The sequence below is a fragment of the Hetaerina americana genome, unplaced genomic scaffold (genome assembly GCF_022747635.1).
Source record: "Hetaerina americana unplaced genomic scaffold, ioHetAmer1.1.p SCAF_49, whole genome shotgun sequence".
NCBI classification, from domain to species: Eukaryota; Metazoa; Arthropoda; class Insecta; order Odonata; family Calopterygidae; genus Hetaerina; species Hetaerina americana.
In genome coordinates this window covers 1,632,382-1,657,947 of record NW_027287084.1, presented here as the reverse complement: position 1 = coordinate 1,657,947, position 25,566 = coordinate 1,632,382, and the positions used below count along the sequence as shown (strand labels likewise).

Here is a 25,566-nt window from a genome sequence, read left to right as displayed (position 1 = left end):
TTTTTAACAAATGGTAACCGAGAGTAAAACAATTTAAAGCATTGTATATCAATGTCGATGGCTTCGTTGATGACTGCAACTTGGTTGCATTCGTTAATAATGATTGAGGTGCTTGGCTAAAGCAATACAATCAAAACTTTTAGAATAGGTGCAGATTCACTGCTGATGAAGACATTACATACGCTTTATGAAGATTCTTAGCATTAACGTTATTTTTAAATTACTTTTAACATGAAATAATGTGTTTGCCATTGGTTTATCTTAAAACGAAGGAAATTATAAAATATACTGGTACAACTTGTCACGTAAATTCGGTTGATTCTGTTTCTTTCTTTGTAAAATTTATCAGATTTTCCTTGGTTTAGATAAATATTTCAGTTTTAGTGCTCCAAGCTCAGTCATGTACGTACATGCATGTTAGCGCGCACATAACTCAACACGACGACGGCGAAACCGTGTGCTGGACACTGTTTTAAATGAAGTTGCGACGTTGCAATGCACTCTTAGTGCGACCAGGTCACACTAAGAGTGCATTTGAGTGTTTTGTTTTTTAACAATTGACCGAGGTACCAATAATGATTGCATATTGCGCGGTCGCTATGCCATGTAGAATAGCAGCACTGGAGATATCGAATCAACGAATTCCCGTCACAATCCCATCCTGTACAATTCCAGGAGCTTAAGTAAAACTAAAAGATTATCCCTTATAAAACGTGATCCCATACAATGCCTGTTCGCATACTTTCCGATCCAAATCCAATTCTTCACATGATACGAGAATATGCATTGCTGGAAACCGTGCTTATTTTTCATTAATAACTTCTGATTATCGAGGTGTATCACGATCGAACTAGGAACCATATGTTCCATTACCATGCACGAAATGGATGTGAGGGAAATAGGCCTGTAATTACTCAGTTTCTCTCCGACTCCGTTTTTAAGTACTGATGTTACGCTAGCCGTTTTACAATCTCTGGGAACCTCGGGATCTGCTAACGACTTCGTAAATATGATTTCTAGGTACGGCGCAATTTCCGAAGCTATATCCTTAAATATACGAGCTGGTATTCCATCGGGCCCGGAGGATTTATTAGGCTTAATATTTTACAGCAAACTCTCTATTCCACTATATGAGATTTCAATTTCGGGAATAGGTTTACCAGCACGATTTGGTAACCTATCGGAGGTATTCTGTGAGATATTAGTGAAGACGCTTTGAAAGAAGGAATTTAATAAGTTTGCCTTTTCCAAACTGCTGTTTACTCTTTCGCCTATATCATTTTTGAGTGAATTAACGTTTGACTTATTTCCCTGAACTTCTCTGACATGTGACCGAAATGCATGTGGTTTCTCTTTCAAAATTTCCGCTAACATTATCCATTTAAATTCACTTCACGCTTTCCGAAATGAATTCATGGCATTCGCCCTAGATACCCTATAATCATAAGTGTTCTCATTCTTTTTGGCCTTAGAGATATCATTCCCAATATTTTTCATATTGGCGTGACATAGCCTTTGACGTCGTAATGCCTTTCCAACATCAGCGTTTTACCATCCAGGTTCCGTGTTATCCTCTATAAATTTACTGGGAATGAACTTGTTGACTGCTGAGCGCGTGATCTCAAGGAACTGATTTCACGTAGCCTCAGTACTTATTTCACTGATGACTGTCTTTCTTAAAACTAGCAAATTGATTCTGTAGCACGTACTTTAGGGCCATTGTAGTGCCCTTCTTACAACTGGTAAATTTTCCTTTTAGACTTCTTATTTCGGACCCCATGTAGCGAAAACTTAGCACTTACTGTCCTGTGGTCACTAATTACTTTTATAGTTTCTACGGTTCGGACTTTTTCGGGAATATTCGTTGCTAACAAATCAAGAATATTATTGCCCATAGTTGGTGAAGAGACAAAGGTTGTTTGCTTGTTTGTAAAATGCTATTATGATAAACGTAGTAGCGTATCCAAAATATTAGAGCATCTAGGGTGGGAATCGCTCACGGAGCGAAGGTTAACGTACAGATTGAAGCTCTTGCATAAATTGGAAGGGAATCTTAATCAGTGATGTTGAAAATGTATCGTTACCCCTATCGCTCTACAGTAGGAGAGTTCATGTCAGTAAAATTAAAGAGATCAAGTGTAGAACCGATGCATTTAGGAAGTCATTTTTTTCCACGAAAGATAACATTGTCCGAACGCGGTGGGGTCATGTTCGGTTAAAAAATAATTCTGTTACCCCCTGCCACACACCCTATCGGTGGCTTGCAGGGTACAGAAATAAAAAAAAACTATGAAGGGATTGGGCAATAACCCTCGGAAACAAGTGCCATCCGGCCGTGCATATCCTGTCGGATTGTAAATGCTCAATCGAGGGAGAGTGCTTGTGTCTCAGTGAGAGGCGGCGACGGCGGGCGGAGAGGGAAAGGAGGAAAGCGAGGTTGAAGTTATTGATCGCGTATTTCGTGACGACTAACCTCTTTCCCGGCACCCTCCCTCTTGAAATGCGCGCACCTCTAATACCTCTCGCATAAAATCTCACGCACCCATAGCGTCACGTACGCCCATGCCTCCTCTCATTTCTCACTTTTTACATGCCGCAAGGAGGGAACGGCTCGGTGCCACTGCAGTTTGCAACGTTAACTACGCCGGGACGGTCAAGCAGGCGAGGGGCAGGGTCTGACTCCCGTCTCGTACGCCACCCGCGTCTCGGCTCTGCGTCGCCGCACTGTGTTCCTGTGAGCCAGTCAATCGGGCGCCGTCGATAGATGCGGTTGCAGGTGTGGCCGGATTCGAACCGAACTGCACTCTTTCGACTCCTGGTTGAGTCACGCGCCTGCTGGGGTTACGTCAACTACACCACGTCTATTTCCGCTACTGACATCCCTTCCACGCCTTCGTCCAACGTCACCAGCATTCTCAACCGAATTCCCTGCGTTGGTCAAATTATAAATTCCTCTTCAAATATGAGGATTTTCTGTTACACGAGAGAGTACACTCATTAATAGTTACTTATCTAAAGTTGTCATCTTTTCGATTGTTGTACGCTCAAAATTTAGAATCTACAAATTAATTAGCAATCCCGTTCAATGATTAATAGACATAATTTCTAAATGGTGTGCTCTGTGAAGTTGTAAAATTATTGAACCACTGGTATTCATTTTTTAATGCACTCCCTTAATTGTATTATTGCTTAGTCTCCCTTGCTAATTTGGTTTGGTCAGATTGTGTGGCGGACTTTCTGGCACACGTGCTACATTGAAAGGCAGCGAGCCCCATAAAGATTTCGATTGCTAAGCATTTATCAAGTCCTGCGCGCTAATGATTGGGCCCGAGCCTTGCTTCGTCCAGTCTATCCCACACGGCATTCACGAATCGCCCCAGCCCCTCCCCCAACAGCTTCTTCATCCCCTGACGGGGGAGGGGGAAGAGGTGAGATTGGCAGCAGGTGTGGAGGGGGACGCGGGAGGGCTTAAGGGCGGTGACGTAGACGAGCCAAGGCAAACACCAGAGGGGGGCGGTGTCCCAGTCGCGGGTTTGTCGGGCGGGGGATTAGTCTGTGCGATAGATGGAAGCGAGGAGGGCGGCGGTGGAGGAGGCCCCTGTGCATTCTACTGTGCCGGCAGTGAATTGTGCGAGGACATTGACGTAGTCAACATGAGCACGGATCCGACCGACATACGCGCCAGGGCGTACCAACTGTGTCGCGAGTACTTGCACGGTGCTTGGAGGAAGATCTCTCCCGAGGAACTGATCGTTAGGAAAGTGAGGTGAGTCGTTTTACATCCTTTCCCAGTGTGTGTCGTGCCTGCTCCTGGGTCAAGGTCTGTCGAGCGACCCCCGGCTCGAGCCCTCCTTCTCTACGGGTCGACCTTTTTCGGGTGTTCGCGCTTTGCTCTCCTCCTGACCCAGACTGTTCTAGGATGGTGCGCGAATGGGAAATTGCGACCAGTTCAATATTCGTCTCATAGCACTTGGGTAGCTTTTCCTTGACTCCCTCTGTTGTTTTCCCGACCTTAACTTTAAATCCGAGAGGAATGTGGGCCAATTCAATAATTCACACCCAGCCTTGCACGATTGCCGCATTTTAAAAACTTAAGAAACTTACAGCTTAAGCAACTATTTGTCGTCTGTGACCTGGAGCTCCATACTACACGGTGAGCACATATACGAGTATAGATGCTTCTATTCTGGATTATCATATTAACAATGACAATTCCGTGGACCAGCCACGAAAATAATATTTTGCTGTTTACCGTAATTTTTCCCTTTTCTATTAGATTTTCTACCCTTTTAGGTTGCCAAGTAATACCGTGTTGTAGTTTAGCTCATTGCTCTATTTATTGTTGAATATTTTCTCTCGACATTGTTTTGAGATATTGGAGAAAGAGTTAATTTCCGTTGTCGGTACTAGGAGTTGATTCCTTATATTTTGAGATTAAAGTAATATAAAGGAAGACTTGAGTTAGGTGGCCCTGTCTAAATCCTCACAAAAATCAATAATGGGGCTGATTACTATTTTGGTCATACGATAATAACTTAAATAGGTTCTCAGTGAACATCACGCAATTCTCAGGCATTCATTGATCTTTTTAGTGTTCATCACTGTAATATGCTTTTTATGAGTACGAAGTGAATATCGTACATGTAAATAATTAATAGCTGATTGTTTCCTATTTTATGCTCGTAGTGAAGTAGCTGTTGCTCTTTGAGATTCCATTTTCATTGTATATTTTAGGTTGAGATAAGGTACCACGATTATCAGTAGAGTCATCTGTTTTAGGATATTTATATGCTCTAATTTTGAACGGTATGTCCGATTGAAAACGAGAAGAACGAAAGAGAAAATAATCTAGGGCAAACAAGATTTCTGCATGGGGAAAGCACGTCGCAGATGTAGTAATTGTTATGCACGGCATTAATGCTGTTGTTTGTTTCTGTATCTGGCGTTTATTGAAACGGCAGCGTGTGCTTTTTAAATTCCACCTGAACAGTTAAATTTACATATCAACCTTGTAAACAGGTGGAAAGTAAACATTGAAAAACGTAGCGTTTACTTCACTCTACAGAATTGTTCACTTGACTAAGTAAAATAAAAAATGCGTCTTTTCCGTAGTTTTTGGGGAATATTTGATTGTTCTGGATTAATTAATGCCGTGAAATTTGTTTTCAGAATGCTTTTGTGAGCATTTGATTGCCAGGAAAATTGAATTTTTAGAAGTCCACAGTATTATTGACCTCGTCATAGGAGTAAATTTCATCTGCAAAGAACTTCATCAATTTAAAAATAAAATGCTTTCTATTTTAGTGATAAATTTATTTGATGAATTTATAAGGCAGTTTTATACCTTTCGTTCACGTAAAAGGTACGTACCTCACGTCTTACTTGATTAAAAAATATTTGCCCATGATTTTAGTAAATGCGGCTATTAAAGATATTTGTTAGACCGTGTGGTTGAATATGCATTAATAATACCCACCAGGAACAGTTTGTTGGCTGAACCACCGTGGGACTGAGATCATATTAATTACTCAAACTAGAAGATTGGGCGATGAGTGCTCGCTAGGCTAGTTCAGGTAAAAGTAATAGTTTATTAAATGAAGAACGCATGTATCTTTCCACTCTCCTTTAATCACGTACGCTTAAGCGTTGAAACTAGTTGGAAAGATACATTGTGTTCTTCATAAACACGAACTTCCACAAAGTTGAGCCGGGAACAATTGAATATTTAAAAGTAATAGTGATCGGCGAACTCTCTGCCAGGTATTTAAAAACTGCTCGTAGTGAATGAGCTAAAATGTAAATGTAGGTGAATAGGTCATTGGGTCATTCAATGTCTAAAGCTTAAAATTAAAATTTCACGTGTCTACTATGGTTTTTTGTTGCTCTGTCCAGGAGGCTATGTGTATATCTACAGTAAGTGCTGATTTCGTAAGTGAAATATTATAGAATGTCATAATTGAAAATCGATAGAACCGTATTTCGTACCAAATCGAGTGACTTAATCCACCACCGCGCTATTTTTCATAGCTTATCTTCTTCTTGAAACTCACACGTGGCTGCAAATATTTTGTGTCGTAATAATTCCCGCTGTGTATTGCCTTAACGACATCATCTTGTGACATTCAGCTAGATAGGAATACTCGTACATTGATAAGCGACAACTCCGCCCGGGTCTATCTTCTTCGGTTATGTATGCTCTCTGTGTGCTTGTTCAGGCTAATTAATTATTAGATACGTCGAAATTACTGCGAGTGCCTTAAGGTCAAGTCCTTCAGCCTTGTTCGTATTGACCTTTTGGTCGGTCAGTGGCAGTCGTCTTCCCCAGACATTCATCAGCTTGAAGACGAAAATATTTCGATGGCGTCATTGGTGTGTGATATTAGTGATGTATGCCACTAGTAGTATTAAAGACGTTGATCAATGGAAAATGAATTTCCTAGAACATCACTAAATTTAGACAATTTTTAAATTAAGAGCCACTCAATGTCAACAAAAAAACCGCTATGTTAATGACGTTCGTATGTACCCTGAGCACGTATTGTATCGGAAACATGTCGAGATGGATGTAAAAGAAATTATAAAATGAGTATGTCTAATTCAAGTGATATAAAGTTTTACACGGGTCTTTAAGAAGAGACACAGCTGCCTACTGTAATGAATATGGAATAAACGCTTTCATTTTTATGATGAATGATTACTATTTGTAATAGGGCTTCATCGAATCATGTCTCATGCGTAGAAAAACTTCAGATGATTCAACAGATCATCTGAAAGAATTTCCCGAAATTTTCTTTATTTACGTATTACTTTGAAAGTCACTGCTAGAGTATATAGTAGGGGATGAATCTACACCAAGCACGCTACATCAAAATCAAATGTTATTTATCAATAGAATATTCAAGTAATTCAAGCTATGAAAATAACATTTACAACGACTGACATTCGCTGCGGTATCCAAATCAAAATTTCTTTACAAGTTAAACTGTCCGGAGTTGGTTCCTGAAAGCTAATGTGTAGTCAATTTACCAACACTTTAAAATATTAATTATTGTGAAAAATAATTTATTTTGTGATATTTTTATGAACACTCCTGCTTTATGACAGTGTGTTTGTACCTGCTTTGTTTCAGGAGCGTCTTTTAAGTAAAAATTTCGGACCATTCATTTGAGATTTCGTTTGAGAGGTTCGCGTGATTTGTGAGTAATCAAAATGAAATTTTTCGGAGAGGAAATTGGGCATTTGAAAAGCAAGGAATTTCTCCATGTGCTTAGAAGATGATTTTATCGAATTTTTAAATGATTGTTTAACCCTGCAGATTGTCTGCAAATATCAAAGGCCTCTGATATCTTTAAACGCTCAAAAAAAAAAAAGAATTCGGCGCAGCGCGGTGCCTTCCACTCATTGCATCGATCGCGTAATCGTTTTCGGTGCAAAGCAGCGTTATTTGTGTATTCATTTTTAGCCATCCCATAACTGGAGATTTTGGTTCCATATAAACGAATGGACAACCATGGCGGCCACTTATTCGGAAAACAATATCGGAGCCAGTCAATTTCGTCATAAATTTGGGGAAGAGACCGAACTTCGGAGGATTCGAGAATGGGATTTACGAATCGGGGATTCGTGAGGAAGACGATTATGTTCCTTTTACTTGTGAGACCAGTTCGTGTTTGACAATTATTGTTCGCGAAAAAAACCGGAACTCTAATAAAGACCGAATGTTGATTCTCATGGCGTTCGCAGCGATGAGGGATGATTCTCAGTGTACCTAATGACGTTCCAAATACTAAGGACAAATAGATAAAGCTTATTATATGTTCAGCCGGAAAACAGTGTGAAAGTATGCTATTTAAATCTGAAACAATGAGTGTACATCCTAATCAGAAAACCGCGAAATATCTACATCACTTCTACCATTTTCGTCATTAGGTGAACACGTTTTGAATGATAGGTTTTACTCTGCCTAATTCTCTTATTATTTAGTCAAAAATAGTTGTTTTCATTATATTTTATGAATGATATGTTGATTGATAGTGGTATTTCGGTAATGGTGATCCTAATTTCATCCATTAGCTCAGGTGTCTCACATTTCCCCTTATCGCATACGATTACCGAATTGAACCCGGTAAAATTAAGGGTTGTTTTCCACCGCGGTAGTAAGGATAATACTAATTATATGTTAAAGCAAATGTTGGAATTTGCCATGAGCAAGATTGCATTTTCATAGAATTTTCAAATATGCATGTTCTGGTATTCAATCGTACATGTTAAACAATACGACTAAGGAACAAAATCTCACTGTGAGCTTTTATTCTCCAATGCCGCACATGACCTATCTTTTTATTATCGAATACTATTAACGTTTGCCGAAGGAACCCACCACTTGTGGTAAGCTTTATTAATTTTTTCAACACATTTATTACATTGGACATTTGATGTCATCAATGTTTCTCGCATGAGTTAAATTGAAACAAATAATCCCATTCGTTATGTGGAATGAAAAACATTTTTTCATTGCGTACTTGCTCATATTTTGTCACGCATATTTTCCAGCAAAAGTACCTGTATGTGACTACACATCCAGCTTTGGAAAAACGAGGATATTTTTAGCCTTTGTTAGGCTAACAAATGCGCAATTAATGAATCAGTTATATCCTCTTTAAAGGTCATATTGAGAAACGGAATAAATTCAATGCATGATGCATTACTTATCGTGCAAAGAAAGTGTTAATGTATTTAGTAAAATATAAAAATAATACCAATTAAGAAGAGGAGCAAAATTTTTCATACTTTTGCTTGTTTTTAAATTTCAACGGAACTTGTGAAATAATGCATGTTGACCCACGCTCAATTAAGTAGTAATTTTGCAGATCATAATTAGATCAAAAATAAATGTGTATCCATGAATTGAACTCGGAAGTTTTGCTCCACAGCTGTCCCATTTGTTTCGCGTATCTTCAGAAACGCATGTCGAGGAGACATTCGAAAGCATTATGCCAGTCTGCAGAATTAATGAAGCAGTAAGTACCTACCTACCCGAAATTTATGGATTTGAGTTCTGCCTCGACTTTATAATTTGGATCTAACTGAGGCTCAATTACGGTACACAATGGTTCTGAATACAGGGACGATGAAAAAATTACCGTAGTCAGAAAATGGCATGCTTGATTTAAGGATGTCACACACCCCCGTTTTTAGACCCAAGCGCAAAAAATTATCAGGAGGTGGGGCAGCGCCGAATGTCACAAATTGTCGTGATTACATGTGCTTTATGCGACGTCGCCGGAACAATCACTGAGACGTTCTTGGAACAGCCATCGAAGATCGTAGGGGAAAAGTAGCGGCTATTTTGGACTTCACGGTCCTTCTAAAAACAGATATCCGTCTCCTAGCATGCGGGCATATCCTTGGATTTAGGTGAATTTAGTCACGTGTAAATGACGCATCCAAAGGCTCATAGGTAGTAATCAAACGAGTCTCTTCCGAGAAGTGACGAGTATGGATTTGACGCTTCTAAAATTAATTATATGTAAAGTTATTTTTGGTAGGTTAGTTCTCCATTCAAACAAAAATTGGAGAAGAACCAAAAGACTGTCGCCCGAAATTACTTAAGCATATTCACCTGGGAAAGATTTATAAGAAAACGCTTCATCGAAATTGGGCAATTTATATATATATATATATATATATATATATATATATATATATATATATATATATATATATAATATAATAATGGGCCGACACAATATAACACAAATAGAAAAGAATATCAACATTTAAAAGAAAATTCACACGGTTAATTGTTCAAGCTTTCGGCCCTCTCAGAGGCCTTCTTCAAGTGAGTCTCACTTGAAGAAGGCCTCTGAGAGGGCCGAAAGCTCGAACAATTAACCGTGTGGGTGTTCTTTTAAATGTTGCTATTCTTTTCTATTTGCGTTATGTTGTGTCAGCTCATTATTGTGCCGCTCGTGTGAGTTTTTCCTTACTATATATATATAAATTGTACAATTTCGATGAAGCATTTTAAAAGGCATTTTAGCATTTTTTCAATAGTGCATTTTTGCATAAAATGCACTATTGTTCTGCACTCAGCTTCAAGTTGTGGATGAGATAGTCGACGATTTGTTCTTGTCACTCATTAAAACGTTGACGGAGTGTGTAATAGATGAAAAATCAGTAATTAGGGAAAGTGTGTCGTTTGTATAAAGACTTGATGTTTTCATAATATTTTGCAACAATCTCCCAATAGTACTCTTAGTTGGGTATGTAAAGGACATTAATTTACATTTTTAAATGGGACCTTTTACGCATTGATTAACATACAGAAATTCAGAAACAAAATTTTATATCAACAAACTGTCACGTTTTACTTGTGCAACGTATTTAAGTAACATTCCGGTTGCATTACTATATATAACAAACAGTCAGAGGGGATCGGAATATTTGCATCTAAACGTTCAGCTTCTTCCGAGGATATTGTGAGCGCATTCCGTGAATGCTTGCGCGAGTGGGAGTTCCTGACTGTCCGTCGTTGATTTGTTCAGGCAGCTGTGTGGGTGGTAGAAGGCGAAGAATAAGTCAGCAAATATTCGAACCAGTCGTAAGCATATTATGCGGCGGTTATCCAAGAAAATATGTTGCTGACGCAGCCTAGTGAAGCATGTCTAGACCTTCGACATCGCATGTATAGTATTTTCTAAGAGGATGGAAATGCTAACGCACGTAGTCTGTCTAAATCGATTCCGTAGAAATTTTTAATAGGATTAATCTTGGTCGATAAGAAGCAAAACAGTCGTTTAAGTGCTTAAATAGTTCAAGGGTAAGAAATCTTCTCGGAACACGTATGACCTGGATTTTTAATTACTAGAGGTTTAACGAGTCATTTAAATATCTTTTTCATTTTCACTCTGTCATCACTTCATGTCTAAGTCTTGTCTATCCATGTAGTTTTTTAGAAGACATCATTATGAGTGCATAGGGCCTCGGAAGACATTATCAGTTGAAGTGTTAATTGGCTTTTCTGGGAAAGTCTATCTTGATTCCATCGTGTTGGACGTGTGAATTGGGAGCTAATATGTGAGATATCGTTAAAAAATACTTGCTCTCAACCCCAACTTCGAAATAAAAATTGGCGGACGAAGGTGTTTTACTGCTGGCTTCATGCGATAATTCTGGAACATCCGTTCTAATGATTATTAAATGATGGCGAGACCAGAAACAGTTAATTTATTGATAACACCATTTTCTGGTCCCACAAAAAACGTAGCATCTTGTATTAATTTATGTTACTTTAAAATATTAATGGTGATCACTTGGATATTGTTGAAATAATTTACTTGAAGATAATATTCTCTTTTAGTTATGTCTCAGTTGTACCATGAAAAAATAAACGTATGCATTGAAGTAGATGATTTTTTATAGATCTCAATGAAAAAAAAATTTTTGCCGTTGTTTGTTGACCATCTTGAAAGTGTCCTTTTTGTTTTCATAAGAAAACCACAATTCCTTTTTCCTTTTAAGGTATTAGAAAATTTTTCATTTGAACTGATAACCTCTATCATACCTCTTAGCCCTGACACTAATCCAAATGTTCTAAAAAAATTTCTGAGATTAAAATGTTAAAACTTAGTTAACCACTATTCATCCGGTATTGAAACATTATGGCAGTTCTTGTTTTCATATAATTTACACCACAGTTTGGATGGAACATGCGATAAAGCGATAAAAAAAGAATTATATTGATCTAATGGATACAGAAATGCAACGGTATGGCGTCCCGGGATAGATGTAGTAGGACATAAAAATATTTCCACTGTTAATCTTTAAATATTCACTTTTAATTTGGAAATAATAAAATCTTTGCCGTCCTCGATAGCGGCGGGGTAACGCCATCGCCTGCCAACCCGGAAGTCGCCGATTCGATTCCCGGCTAGGTGGGTTTTCCTCCACCTAGGGTATGCTTATAATGTTCTTTAATGTTATATTATTGTTGAAATTAGGATGTAAAGGCCGGCTGCTTTCAGATTATTAATAAAATAAATAAAATCAACATCGAATCGGGAGACAAATTACAATGAGTGCATAGTAAAAATTACATATTCAGGTGTGATGTTGTGGAACTGTTCCATAATAACAGAGTCTAAAAGTATTAAAATTGTCCGTTTAACAATTATCAAGTGGAAAATTGTAATAGTTTTCGCCCATTATTAAGTGCGCAGTAGTTACATCAACAGACTGTAAATAGGCAATTCCTTTGACGAACTGCATTGATGCTCTAATCGATAGCTTTGACATTTTTTCCTTACCTACAGGGACTTATGTACACATATGGAATTCTTTTATGTGTTTGAACAAAAAAGAAATAGAAATCCATTCCTTTGATCGAGTTACTCAACATTTTGGTAGTATGTAAAATGGGATACCTGTAAATTATTGACTATTGAATTTCTCCCCAACCGAATGTACTGGGAGCATTTTTGCATGAGTCTACTATTGACTAATAGAGTCAATATGGTATAAAATTCGATATGCAGTTGTTTATTTACTCGTGAACGATTAAATAGCTGAATTGGGGCCAGAGAGTGAGTTTTTTTCGTGTTGCCATGGAAGTGATGTATTTCTAGCATTTATTTCTCGAATGTTTAAACAGATCAATCAGTGACCTTTAATATTTGACTGTAGAACAAGGAAATTGATTTAGAAAAGGGATGAGAAATGTCAGAACATACGTGTATGGTCAGAAATGTCACTCTCTGAGACAGAAAAAATGCCAAAGTAGGAGGGCATAATATTTCTCATACAGCAGGTGAAATTGCGACGTGGGGTAGAGGGATCAATTGAGGAGATGATGGAGTGGATTGCGTTAAATGATGTATGGAGTCAGTTTAACAAGATCGCTGGAAGAGTAAACGCAAGTTTAGGTGTGTATTGGAGGTCACTGTTGCGAGTTGAGCGGGCAGGGGTACCTGTATGTAGGAAGAAGTGGGGAAGGATATCGTCAGGTTGCTAGTAGCCATTGATGACGGAATGGTGGAATTTTCAGTCTAGAAATATTCTCTGAGTGTTCCTCGTTACCATACATTTCTATCATCTTCAAATTATGTAGATATTAAAGTGATAAAGTTTATGCCTGAATATCTGCTTTTGAGGGAGGAACGAAACCTCCAGGGATCTTTCGAGTACTCATTGCTGATGTAAAGTTTTAATAGTTTACGTTGAGGATAAAAGGCTTGAAAATGACCGTTTAAAGTTTAATTACCTGAACTAATAATTTACTTATTTTTTTGAAATTACTTTCAAGTGTTGAAGATTTCGAGCCAGAAGCAATATCGGTTTTCTTCGGCTATGCCCGATCTTCTCAACGTGCACTGATGACATTCTTAGGGCTGAACACGATTCCAAAACTGCCCAATTAACTTTTGGACATCATTCGATCACTCAAGTTGTCGATCAAATTTCACTCATTCTTCTTCCCTATATCTTCCGGCCACTGAGATTTTCTGCTCACACAAGAACCGACAGAATCACAAACATTAAAAATGGGCATTTTGTTATGGAGTGTAGAAATAATCTTTGCAGTTTCTGACACAACCCCTAAGAATTGACGGATGTCTACGGGAGTTTAGGCCACGGTAATTTTTCACAGTTTTATTTAGCACTATTTTCCTTTAGTGTGTCGTCTCGATCCACTCCCTCGCACTAAATATTTTACCACTTCTGCTCTCTCCCAAATAAAAACACCTCTATCGACTCTACATTCATTGGCATCGAAAAGTTTTTGCTGAATCAAATCTGGAAGTAAAAACTTTCTTATGAAGTAGATGTATTCACTGATGTTGGGATAATGTTGCTATACCACTAGTGTATTTTTCTCGAGTTGCTTTTGTGAATTTTTACTTTGTTTTATGGAGCATACAGGCCTAGGTCTTCTCTAGTTTTATCTTCATTCAGATGGGAGAAAATGCAGTAGAGAAGGAATTATAGTGAAATTAAGAATTTTAGGTGGTCGAGGTCAGAGTCCACTTCAACAAGAAACGCAATCAGACAGTCATAACATTTCACTTGAGCGATTAACCACAGAAGAATCCAGCATCTGTAGTCCTGTCGTTAAGTCTAGTGTTGATGAATTTCCAGTCGGTCAGTCACGAATAAGAAGTAAGGTCGAATGGGTGAATCCCCTTTTTTACTTAACTCCCTGTTTTTCTTCCCCGATCCAGCGGCGGCCTGAGCAATCTGCTGTATTACTGCGCTCTCCCCGAATCCTACGGAGCGGAGAAGCACCAGGGGGGCGCGGGAGGGAGGAGCTGTGGCATCAGGGGCCGCTCGGAGCCGTCGGCCGTTCTCCTTCGGCTCTACGGCCAGACGACGGGCGGCGGGACGGTCGGGGACAGGGCCATTGAGGGACTCATCACGGAGTCGGTTATCTTCGCCCTCCTCTCGGAGAGTCAGCGGGGGCCGTGTCTCTTCGGCGTGTTCCCCGGGGGACGCCTAGAGGAGTACATCCCCGTGAGTATACTTAAGAATCCCACTCCAAACCCGCGTTTACTCTAGGTCAGTACCTCAGTCGCCGGGTTGGCAGGGAATGCCGGTGGCCTGTACACCGAGGAAGATGAGGAAAGAGTTCACGAGGCACTATCACTCATATTCATTACACACGCCGGCTACCATTGCCATTAATAATTCAATGGGTAATGAAAACAACATTGTACATTGCACCTACCAGCGAATACACTGTCCATGTACTTTGATTCGGGACCAAATGAAGTTTAAAACTTGAGCTTGGTGGCCCGTAGGAAACCTCAAAGCGACCCAAAATTTGTCTTTCAAACGAGTGGCCTTCATTAGTTCTAGTCATTCCTCCGACCCAATTCATCAAAAGTGCTCCATTTTATGTGCAGGATACTTTCATAGCAATAAATATAATTCGTGTTAGTTGGAAGTGAGATTTGATCAAGTATGTAGTAGGTGGTTTTGTGGGGTTCTTTATTTTCCGAAATCCTAATAGCTTTTGAATTCATATAATAAGGAAAGTGTTAAAATTACAATGTATTATTAAGCACTTCAGTTTGAGTTTAATCAGATGTACATGATTTTTAATAATTTAATTCATGTCGGCTGACCGTTATCTAAGACGTTCACAGTGCTATTGTTACGTAGCAAAATTTGTTGTGGGGTTATGTTGAGTTGGTTAATTGCTCCACGTTCCTTGCGTGCATCTAGTTAATTTTATTGGATTTTTTATTTTGTGATAGATCCGTATTCGTCAATTCATCACGAGGTAGATTAAAGTGTTGCCGAATCATACTCTCGAAAAGTGCTACAAAACTCTGCTGTAAAACTCATTTGTAAGAAGTCTCGAATAAAATAATTAATGTCTCGTTATCCAACCAGGCGCGTCCCCTGAGAACCCGGGAGTTGGCCGATCGAGGTTTAAGCCGCCTAATAGCAGAGAAACTTGCTCAGATACATCTGATGAAAGTTCCCATCAACAAAGAACCACGATGGCTCTGGGATACAATGGAGAGGTGAGTTATTTCCTGAGAGAAATTTTACCAGGTGATTATTATATTATTTTGAGCTCTACAACCTTAATTAACTTAACGCGTTGAGAGCAAAACTCCAATTGCTGAAATAATACATGGAATAAATAAATATTTATATATGTGATTCATGATGTACATAAATATATACGTGTATTCTCTATGGTGGTCGGGTGACCAGGATTTTGTTATGGGATTTTGTTGATGATATTATTTTACTAAGGAGTTTGAAGTTGATTGTTTTATTGAGGCGAGACATATTTTTAGAAGGCGATGCGTATTCCATTTGGTAAATAAGATTTTCACCCTTCTGGAAGTAATATTTTGAATAAAATCTGAATGATTTTCAATTATGTATTTAATTGAAATAGAAAATTTGATCAATTTGTTGACATATTTTGCTATTTAACGATGTTATTAGCAGCTATTTTGGTGTGTTATTCCCTCTTAATTTACGCTTGCAAAGGATTTGGCGGTTCAAATCTCATACTCGGTGCGTTTGTTGAAGACTATGGAGCAGTTTTTTCTTTGTCGATGCCGGAAAGTGAATGCTTCACAAAAACTTGTCTCATATTTTCAGATGGCTTGCCACTATCCACGAGTATTCGGCGAGCGGCTTAATCCCCGACGCTTCAAAATCAGCCATGCAGCGCTTTATGGGATATAATCTGAGGAAGGAGTTGGACTGGCTGAGGTAAGTTAAGGAACATATGTAGTTAAAAAAATAAGTGACCTGTTCCGAAAAGTTTGACCTCACCGTATTCTTCAACAAAGCTTTTCTTTCTCAGAGGATAAATCATGTATCGGAAGGAAATTAATCACCTCCGCTGACCATCATTCTAAATGGTACATTGGTGGACCGCATCATTGTGCCCGCAACTCCCAATCAAGGCCCTCCTAAAAGCTTATGTCTCTCACTGATCCGTAAGTTAGTGGCGTGTGTTAACAAGTGATTTTTCTGGGCTCACGGACAGAGATGGATTTTTAATTTTTTTGATTATCCTGCTGTCATGCTGAAAGTGGCGGAGCGTCCCGTGCTACAATGGAGGTAATGACTTTCTCATAACTGGATACAGTTATATTTTTACAGAATGTACTTACTGAATTTGGAATTCAATCTGATTTAATGATACTTCCAAGAATTAAAAAGTGTGCATAAAACCTCCTAATTGCACGTGATAATTTTAATACTTTAGTTATTTGCTGTTTTTTTCATATTAAGTGACGACTGGGTTTCCTGATGCATTCATTTTAGTTTTTTCAGATAATTACTTACATATGATGGTTTGATGATCGTTATATTCCATCATGAGATTTTGCTCTACCCGAAAATGACCTTATTACGATTTGAATTTTTGAGATTATTGAATGACGCAACATTGGTTACTGGATAATTGACTTAACCAAATGATTAAATTATTCAAATGGGAGTAATGACTATTATTTACTCCGATTTTTGCTTCACTCTTGAGATTCAGTTGTTTACAAAAGCACTTTTACCGGCGGAACCTACTACCATCGGTTTCTGAAGTCGGGGAATGACGAGGTTTTGGATTTCGCATTGTAAGCATTTCGTTGGGCATAACGGTCGTCAATTAGTTTTTGTCCTCAAAAACGGTTAACGCTTCGCCACTGGCAGTATAAATTCAAATCGGCGCCAGTAATAAGCTGCTAGATGCGGCACAAGCTGTTGTCTGAACTTGAAATAAAAGATCATTTCCTTAAGCAGTATGGCATGATTCTCTCTCATCTCCCGAAAACTCACTGAGCTGATATTTGCGAGTGTGGCATCCACAGCAGATCCACTACTGTCCGCGGGTCGATATAGTCTTTGTTGGAAGTGGCCCCCGCGCCTCACGGTACCCTTCTTGTTTGACCGGTCTCCCTCTCCCAATCCCTTTGCCACACAGAGAGTACCTGGTCTCCATTCGCTCCCCCGTCGTCTTCTGCCACAACGACCTACAGGAGGGTAACATCCTTCTGAGGACGGAGGAGGGCGCTAAAGGCCCCGGGGCCCCCATGAAGGAGCTTGAGGCGCACGGGGCGCCCGCGCGGGACGCAGACGGCGACGACGCCGAAAGCGGCGGCGGGACGGGCCTCTCGGACGAGTACCGCGAGGCGGAGGAGAGGTGGTTCCACGGTCTTGCAGCCTCGGGCCCGGCGACGGTCGAGGAGTCAGAGGACTCGGATAAGGGCGAGGGGGAGAGCTCCGGGGGCGAGGAGGAGTGCACTGATGTCGTCGACCAGCGGCAGCTGGTTGTCATAGACTTCGAGTACTGCTCCTACAACTATCGCGGTTTCGACTTCGCCAATCACATGTGCGAGTGGATGTACGACTACAGTAACGAGAAGCCTCCCTATTTCACGGCACGGACGAGGAATTTCCCCACCAGGAGACAGCAGGTTTGTGAGCGCCCTAATGCATAAATTATGGGGATGAAACTCGTCTTTCCCACGGTGAAAAAAAATATTTGAGTTCATTAACGCATAATAGAAAGTGGTGTTTGCATTTAGAAACTGTGATGTACTGCATTTATCTTTTGACGGAGACCCTAAGGTCAGAAACTGATGTGTAAAAATTGACGGACTGATATTTAACTTGATTTTTGAGCCCGAAATTAAACACCAGCACACACCATTACTTTACTACCAGATGTCAGTGTTTACAGCACCTTAGATTTTAAGTAATATTGGGGTAGATATTAAAATTAATCTATAGTGTTTTCATAATTTTCATCGTAAAAATTCATTGTATTGAATAATTTATGAAAAATAGTATAAAATGTAGGTACTAATAACTAACTAATGCCAAAATAATAATGGTACACTAGTGGTTGTTGAAGGAATAACAATATTTTACTCTACTTATAATACTACCATTTTACGTTTCATGCTTTCTCTTGTGCGTGCATACTTGCTTACATAGTTTCCTCCACGTCGCTTTTATGACATATAAACTTTTCATTAATTTAAAATAATGGTTTACTTACGCGAAAACGTACGTCATTTGTCGTTACGTTATCATTGTCAACTTGATGTTTTCAGGATAGCAATATTTATTGCATAGCGTCTCCTTCTCAGTTCAATACCTTGAAAATAAAATGAATATTTTAAGTCCCGTCAAGTGGAAATTAACATAGCTTTAAAATTAAATGTTTTGCATTTCCTTTTAATGCGGTTGCGAAATAATGTATAACTTAGTCATAATGTACTCTCTCGAACCCCAGATATCGATGACTGAATGGAGTAGTTCTATCCGATGTTTTCAATCATTCTCCGTCTCTAGAGTGATCAACCTGACGGTATCTACAAATGGTTAACGTTTGTAACCCTGTGTTATCCCACGGCGGGTGTGAATCACTCGGTGCTTTCTCTGTGCCGCTTGAGACTTCCTGGGAGGATCGGGTGCCAAAGAAATCACATAACTCAGTTAATTCTCGGCTAATGTCCATGGGCATTACCCGGATTTTAAAACTGGGACCTTCTATTGCCTTACGCATGGAGCTTTGGAACGGCAATGGGACACCCGCCAGCTGAAATAATCGGAGTACTCGCACTGCCACTTTTGCTCCGTAAAATGCGGGGAGGGTGCGTTCAAAATTTTGCAGTAGGAACAATCTATTGTGCCCATGTAACCCGCAACACAAACAAACCCCACGGGCAGTATAGATCAGAGGATGATAGAGATACAATCAGATTCTCGAGCAGACGGTAAAAAAATGCTCCTTATCGGGGCATTTTATGGATTGATTGTGAGGCTTCCTATGAGGCCAAGTTTCCTATACAGAAACCTCAGCGAGAGTAAAACTGCGACTTTTTAATGATGCCTGATGAGCCCTTCACGCTGACCTTATTTTAGTCAAACAGCAGAAATCCTGGTGAAATTTGAAGATGGAAATGTCCTCGGTTGAAGTGCTGTTGGGCAATTCATTTACTTAGGAATCGTGATTAGCTAAACACAATTTGTCAAAATTGAAGATGGGATAAGAGGATTTCTCGTGAATGTAAGCAAAATCTGCGTCAAAATTGTTTAATGACTGCCTGTTACGTAAAAAAATGCTTTTATTAATTAGTATCTTATTCGATCCCAGCTTTTTGTTTGTTTTCCTTCTCGTGATAGTTTTCATGGATTTATTCTTACAAATAGTTGGTGACTTCCTGTGGTTAATTAGAATGGCACCGCTGTAAATGTACGAAATTATCCAGATTTTTCGCCTTAAGATTAAGTTACGTTTCCATCGAAGCACTCGAGAGCATGTTTCACGGTATTTGATAAACTTTTATCTTGTTTATTAATTCCACAATTTTGACTCGGGATATTACTCATAAATTTGCATAAAGATATCTAAGGCGCCTCAATTTTGTTTCGTGGATACTTAAGGACAATGAAATTGGAAAAAAATCTCTAACTATCTTTCCAGGAAAAGATGATTTTATCTTATGAAGATCTCTTCAAGATAAACGCATTACGCCCAGCATCCGTGTGTCTTATCTTATCGAATTTCCTCCTCGTAATCGGGTATTGGCCATTAGTACGATGGTGAGCTTTCAAAAAAATGTGAATGATTGGTTAATATTTTGCGTATTTATTTTTTGATACTAAATAATGACTACCGCAATGAGAAATAAACTATTGCTTGATAAATTTCAAAAGTACCAAAAATATCTCGCTTTTATGCCCTAAATAGCTTTAGCTATGGTACAGCTTTCTTACTAGTAAGTACACTTTGCTAGAGATTGTTGGCGCGGCGCTAATGCTCATTAACGTTAATTGCTGTCAATATAAAATGAGCAACTAATATTGGCACTGACGCTTTTGATGACTTCAAAAATAAGTTGACGAAGGAAGAGAATAAGTACAGAGTAAGTCCAAAGATGAATTACGAGAAGCAAGCAATGGAGTACGCAATAGCAAGCAACTCTGAAGGAATAATGTGATAGGTAGGCAATAAAATAGCCTGGAGTGATGCTGCAAACCAACACTCGGATTATAAAACTCTGATAAGCATAGCTGGGTTGAGCTCTTGCGAAAGAAAACAGAAACTTTTACCCAGCAGCCATAAATCTGAATTTCGTGTATGATCGTCGTTAAAATTCGACCAGCTTTTCTAATCAATCATTCTAATATTAAGGGTGAGTTCTTGTCATATTTTAATTGATGAATATAAAGGTTAGTGTTTCAGGTTACCACACCTGACTAGCTGACCAAATACTTCCTTGTCGGCACTTGTTAGGAAATAATCCGTCAGATAAGATACGACTACCTCCCGTTTCCATACCCACTTACTGTCGTACGTGTCAATATCATCCGTTGGAAAGCCAGTGCATCAAATTACTAAACTTATTTCATCAAAATTGAACATTCTTGTTTTTAAAGACTATTTTTCTTCATGTTTCCGGAATCAACATTACATAGTCGATATAATTGCAGTTTGGTAATTTATCACGGCACGCTCTTTTACGTGTACTATTTTTCGGTTTCAAGTTTAAGGAAAGCTCTAATAATTTCTGACAAGAAATGGAAACTATGTTTGCCATTAATTCTAAGTTTAAATTCTTAGACGTCATAATTTTTGCCATATGTTAGAGAACGCGTTTAATATGATCAAGACATGCAAATTGACGTGTTTGATGATCACACATAACCAATAAAATCATAACTGCCGAAATTGATACGTGTTGTTCGTCAATGTTGTTCTAGTGGTATCAGTCATGTGTTCTTTAAGAATATACATGATTTTGAGTCTCCAGGGGGTGTGCAGTATATAAATGTACGGCATATGTGGTGTCGGCCATTTCAAACACACCATATTAATCATAAGGGTATACATTGGGTGAAGGAATGCATAAAGGTCGATGTGGAAAGGTAATTCACCACAAACGTATCTCATGACTCAGGAGCGGTTCGTTACTTGGTACCTGGAGGCCTTGAGGCGGGAGGCGGCCGTCCAGGGAGTGCAGCCGCCCCTCCGGTGGAAGAAGTCCCGGCGATCGGACGCGGAGGCGAGTGGTGAGGACGCAGAGGGCCGTGAGGCGTCGTGGGACGAGACCGCCGCGGCTCTGGACGACGCCGAGGAGGTTAAAGCCCTCCTTTCAGAAATTCAGGCCTTCACTCTCGCCTCGCACTTCTTCTGGGCGCTTTGGAGCATAGTTAACGGCACAGTATCCAGCATTCCTTTCGATTATTGGGTGAGCCACATTCATTAGCGGCAGTCTTTCTTTTAGTGTGACCAAAACAAATTACCCCAATTTTGGTTTGTTGCGTCGATACCGGAAAACATAACATGCCTCGCGGCACCGCAGCTTTCATTAGTTCTTTTGTTAATAGGTATTTTGAGATTATCCATATTGTTAGCCAACCAATTATTTCGGTAATATTTACACCAGAGCCTATTAGGATGCGATAGAGTGAGCAAATTGTACCTGTTAATGATGTCTGACAAATGTATCCAAATGGCGGGATGTAGTGACTGGACATGCAAAATCAAATTCAAGGAAGAGAAATGATATAGGCCACAGTATCCTCCAACTCGTTCTGGATAAAAACCAGCAATATTTATTTGAATACGAGTAAAAATGTTGTTAAAGGGATATATTATTTCCTTTCTTACGCCCAATACAAGTAACAGTGTAGTCTTTCATCGATATACATACATCGACAGAGAAACAATTCATCAACAAATTAACCACGGTGTCGCTTTGTTTGCTAAAATTATACCATGAAAACCTCAAGAGTCAATTTTTCCGGACCTAGAAAAGAATTTCGATGGTTACAAGTCGCGCACTTCAATTCAAATTGGACTATACCGTTGCACCGCCGTTTGATCCAGCATCTCCAGTTACGGCTCGAATCTTCATTGATGGGATATGTATGATATACGTCGATTGGCATTTTTACCTTTCATCCTATGGAGAGGGTGCGCCTGGGTGGACTTGTAAAAATAGTGAGGGTTTTAACGTATATATATTTTTTTTGCATGAAATTACGAAAACACATACTTTTAAGATCTTAAGGACTTCCATGCATAACATAGACTTATTCATTTATTATCATTTTGATCTTATATTTGTACGTATTAAAAGGATAAATGAATATTTGCAATGAAAATAAAAAAAACAGAATCTTATTAAATGGTACGATTTAGTAATGAGCACAGTGGCACTTTTACATTTGTTCAAAATATTACCGTTTATATGAAATGAATTAATATTTGTAAAGATTTGCATACTTTTTCCATAAAAATGCCTAGAATAGTGTTTTATGATATACTATATACGAGTATATATATATATATATGTATATATGTGTGTATATAATATATATATATAAAATATATATGTATATATATATATGTGTGTATATTATATATATATATTTTATATATATACAGGTATCATGTATGATATGGTAAAATATGTTGGTGAAATCATTGAGTAAAAATAAGTTGCGGAAAAGATAATGGAGTAATTTGGATAAAATTGAAAATACCTTGAGCATGTTTTTCTAATTATTTTTCAGGAGTACGGTGAGGCTCGCTTTCGTGCCTACTTCAGGCACAAGCGGAGGCTGTTGGAAGAGGGGACCAACTCTGATCAAGGATCGGCTCAGTCGTGAACGGGACCACCACGCTTGACTCTTTCTCCGTTTGTGTTCTGCTGGTGGATTCCAATGGCTCAATTTTGGATAATCTCGACGGTCAATGGCAGTATATCAGGGCTGTGCTTTGGACGGTGCTGGACGATGTTTGCGTTTCTGACTCATTTTGGTCATCCCATGCTTTCTGGGGTGACGGATTGCATTGTAATGAATGTACCTTGAAGAATTTAATGGCCTATTCTAAACGAAATTCTTCATTAAAATGTTTTCCCATTGATCTGTGATTAGGGTGAGGGATGATTTTGCTGAATTAAAAATTCAATTGATTTTTGCCTACACCTTCGCAGTTCACATCTCCAGGTAGTCAGTCATTTAAGATGCGGTGTTAAAATGACGAGCTGTAGTATTTCTCTATCAATGGATGTTTGTCGTTTTTGATGGTATGATTTACATGTTTATTTCAAGGAAAACTCAAGAAAAACTGCGTATTAAGTTGGAAGGTATCAAGTGTGGAAGCGTGTAGAATTTGTACTTACCTAGCTTGAAAGCTATCCTTTCATATTTTAATCTACTTATTAGTTTATTAATCGTCCCAAGGAAAGGTATGAAGTGTTGGAAGGCCGTAAGGAGGACTATCTTGTTCAAAAAGTGGTAATTTTACTGTCTGTTGATGCTGTAGGGAAAAGCTGATTTGAAGCTCCTACTCATATATTTATCAATTATCTTTCGGGTTTCATTTGGTTTTTTAATTGACTGTTCCTGTCACGGCGGGAATGCATCAGAGTGAATTACTGGAAGTTAGACGCAAATTTCTTACATTTTTTCGGGACTCAATTCTCTCCCACCCTCTGACTTGATTTTCTTGGGTTTTCCTACTGTTTCCGAAACTAGAGCTTTTTCACATTCCATTCAAATCATAATTAAGTAATAAAAAGTCAACTTCTGAATACGTGTATACCAAAAGTTTTGGAGAGAAATTTGAACAGTTATTATTTTATAGAACTTATTTACCTGAAAAATTAGACTAGCTTGTGTGAACTAAATATTTCCACCTACATATCGTAAAAGAAAACTCAAACGCAGAGAAACATGTATGGATGTACTGCAGTAAATTTAACCAAGGTGTTGACATTACTCCCGAATTTTGGACAATGTATTATATTTCTGCCCTGTGCAAAAATTTGGATGAATTGGCTATTTTTGTGGTATTTGTCGTGATAAGTATCTCGGTAATGGTGCTAGGTAAAGTCAGAAATCAAGTATTTATACTACGGTGTACATGCAGATACGAAGTATTTTATTCTTGAGCCTTGTCACCTCTTATCCTGGGTTAAAAGATCCTGGAAAGATAATGAAGTAATATCCAAGATATGTCATTCCGGTACTTAGCGGAAAGATAAACGAGACGGCGTAATTGACTTATTTTCTATAAAATAAACCTTAAAAAAAATATATAAAGAAGACTAAACCATCCATTGAACTTATATATTTACAATCCTTTTAATATGCTTAAATATTAAATTGTTTATTGGTTAAAAATCGTTTGGTAAATCTTTGGAATACGGTGCTAAAGTTAAATATAATGCGAACTCTCTTTTCCTTCAGCTTTTCCATCGCTGTGATCTTGCACCTACATTTCCTTAAATTTAAGAGTATTTAAAGTAAAGTCGAAATTCAAAGCATTACATTTAAAAAATTAGAACGCTCATGTTGTGTATGATTGGTTTATGTTCTGGAAGGAGAGAGATGTTTACAGAGTATTGACGCGAAATTATCCGTGGCTTTGTGCAGATGAGTATCACGGATTCGGTGCTTTCCTACATAATTATATCGATAGTCCTTTCACATAAAAATGTCGATAGTCACTTGACGAAACTTTTTTGAACAAATATTATCCATAAAATATAATCCAATTAATTCTAATCATTCCAGCTTTTTTGAGAATTACGTTTAAATTTTGAAGGAAATCACTCCTTTTTTCATTAAGGATGCATCAGTTCATATTTTGCTCAAACTCGTTCATTGGTGCAATTGGTATTTTCAAAGTTTCAAATTTATATCACTGGTAGCTCACAATTGATAGAAACTATATTTTTGTGTTTTTGTTACATTGATTAGTATTATACTTATTACAATTGAAGTTTATGTGGTGCTGGTAGACTTCTCTAGGTTTAATCAAATATTTACTTTCCTACTAGTTACTAATTACCGCTCTACATTTGGTATTTCAATTAAAATATGGTAGTTCTCTACAAACACAATGTTTGCTTGGTGTTTAGTTCAGCATAGATTTGGTCATTTCTAAATTTCCTAACAACATTGACACTCTTGATCTTGTGCCATCTCTATGCTTCCATTTTGCAGCTTATTCGTTATAAGGTGCTCGTTGTTTGTACATCGGAATTCCGTGGTTGCCAGGAATTGCCG

At 38.5% G+C, this 25,566-nt stretch overlaps 1 protein-coding gene across 1 annotated transcript; it reads left to right on the top strand.

The window, feature by feature from the left end:
* Nucleotides 1-3,528: 3,528 nt before the first annotated feature.
* LOC139693429 (choline/ethanolamine kinase-like) lies at nt 3,529-25,236 on the top strand. The gene is made up of 7 exons (XM_071591566.1): nt 3,529-3,766; nt 14,220-14,508; nt 15,394-15,527; nt 16,123-16,236; nt 17,453-17,945; nt 21,441-21,731; nt 23,062-25,236. Exons 1-7 carry the CDS (start codon nt 3,654-3,656, stop codon nt 23,155-23,157), a joined length of 1,530 nt encoding a protein of 509 aa, XP_071447667.1. The 5' UTR covers nt 3,529-3,653; the 3' UTR covers nt 23,158-25,236.
* Nucleotides 25,237-25,566: the final 330 nt, after the last annotated feature.

What these genes read in the sequence shown, in the direction of transcription:
- LOC139693429 (XM_071591566.1), top strand. Translation starts at nt 3,654, where the DNA reads ATGAGCACGGATCCGACCGACATACGCGCCAGGGCGTACCAACTGTGT. An exon ending in CTGATCGTTAGGAAAGTGAG is followed by an intron (nt 3,767 to 14,219) that starts GTGAGTCGTTTT and finishes TCCCCGATCCAG; the next exon opens with CGGCGGCCTGAGCAATCTGC. An exon ending in GCATTCCTTTCGATTATTGG is followed by an intron (nt 21,732 to 23,061) that starts GTGAGCCACATT and finishes ATTATTTTTCAG; the next exon opens with GAGTACGGTGAGGCTCGCTT.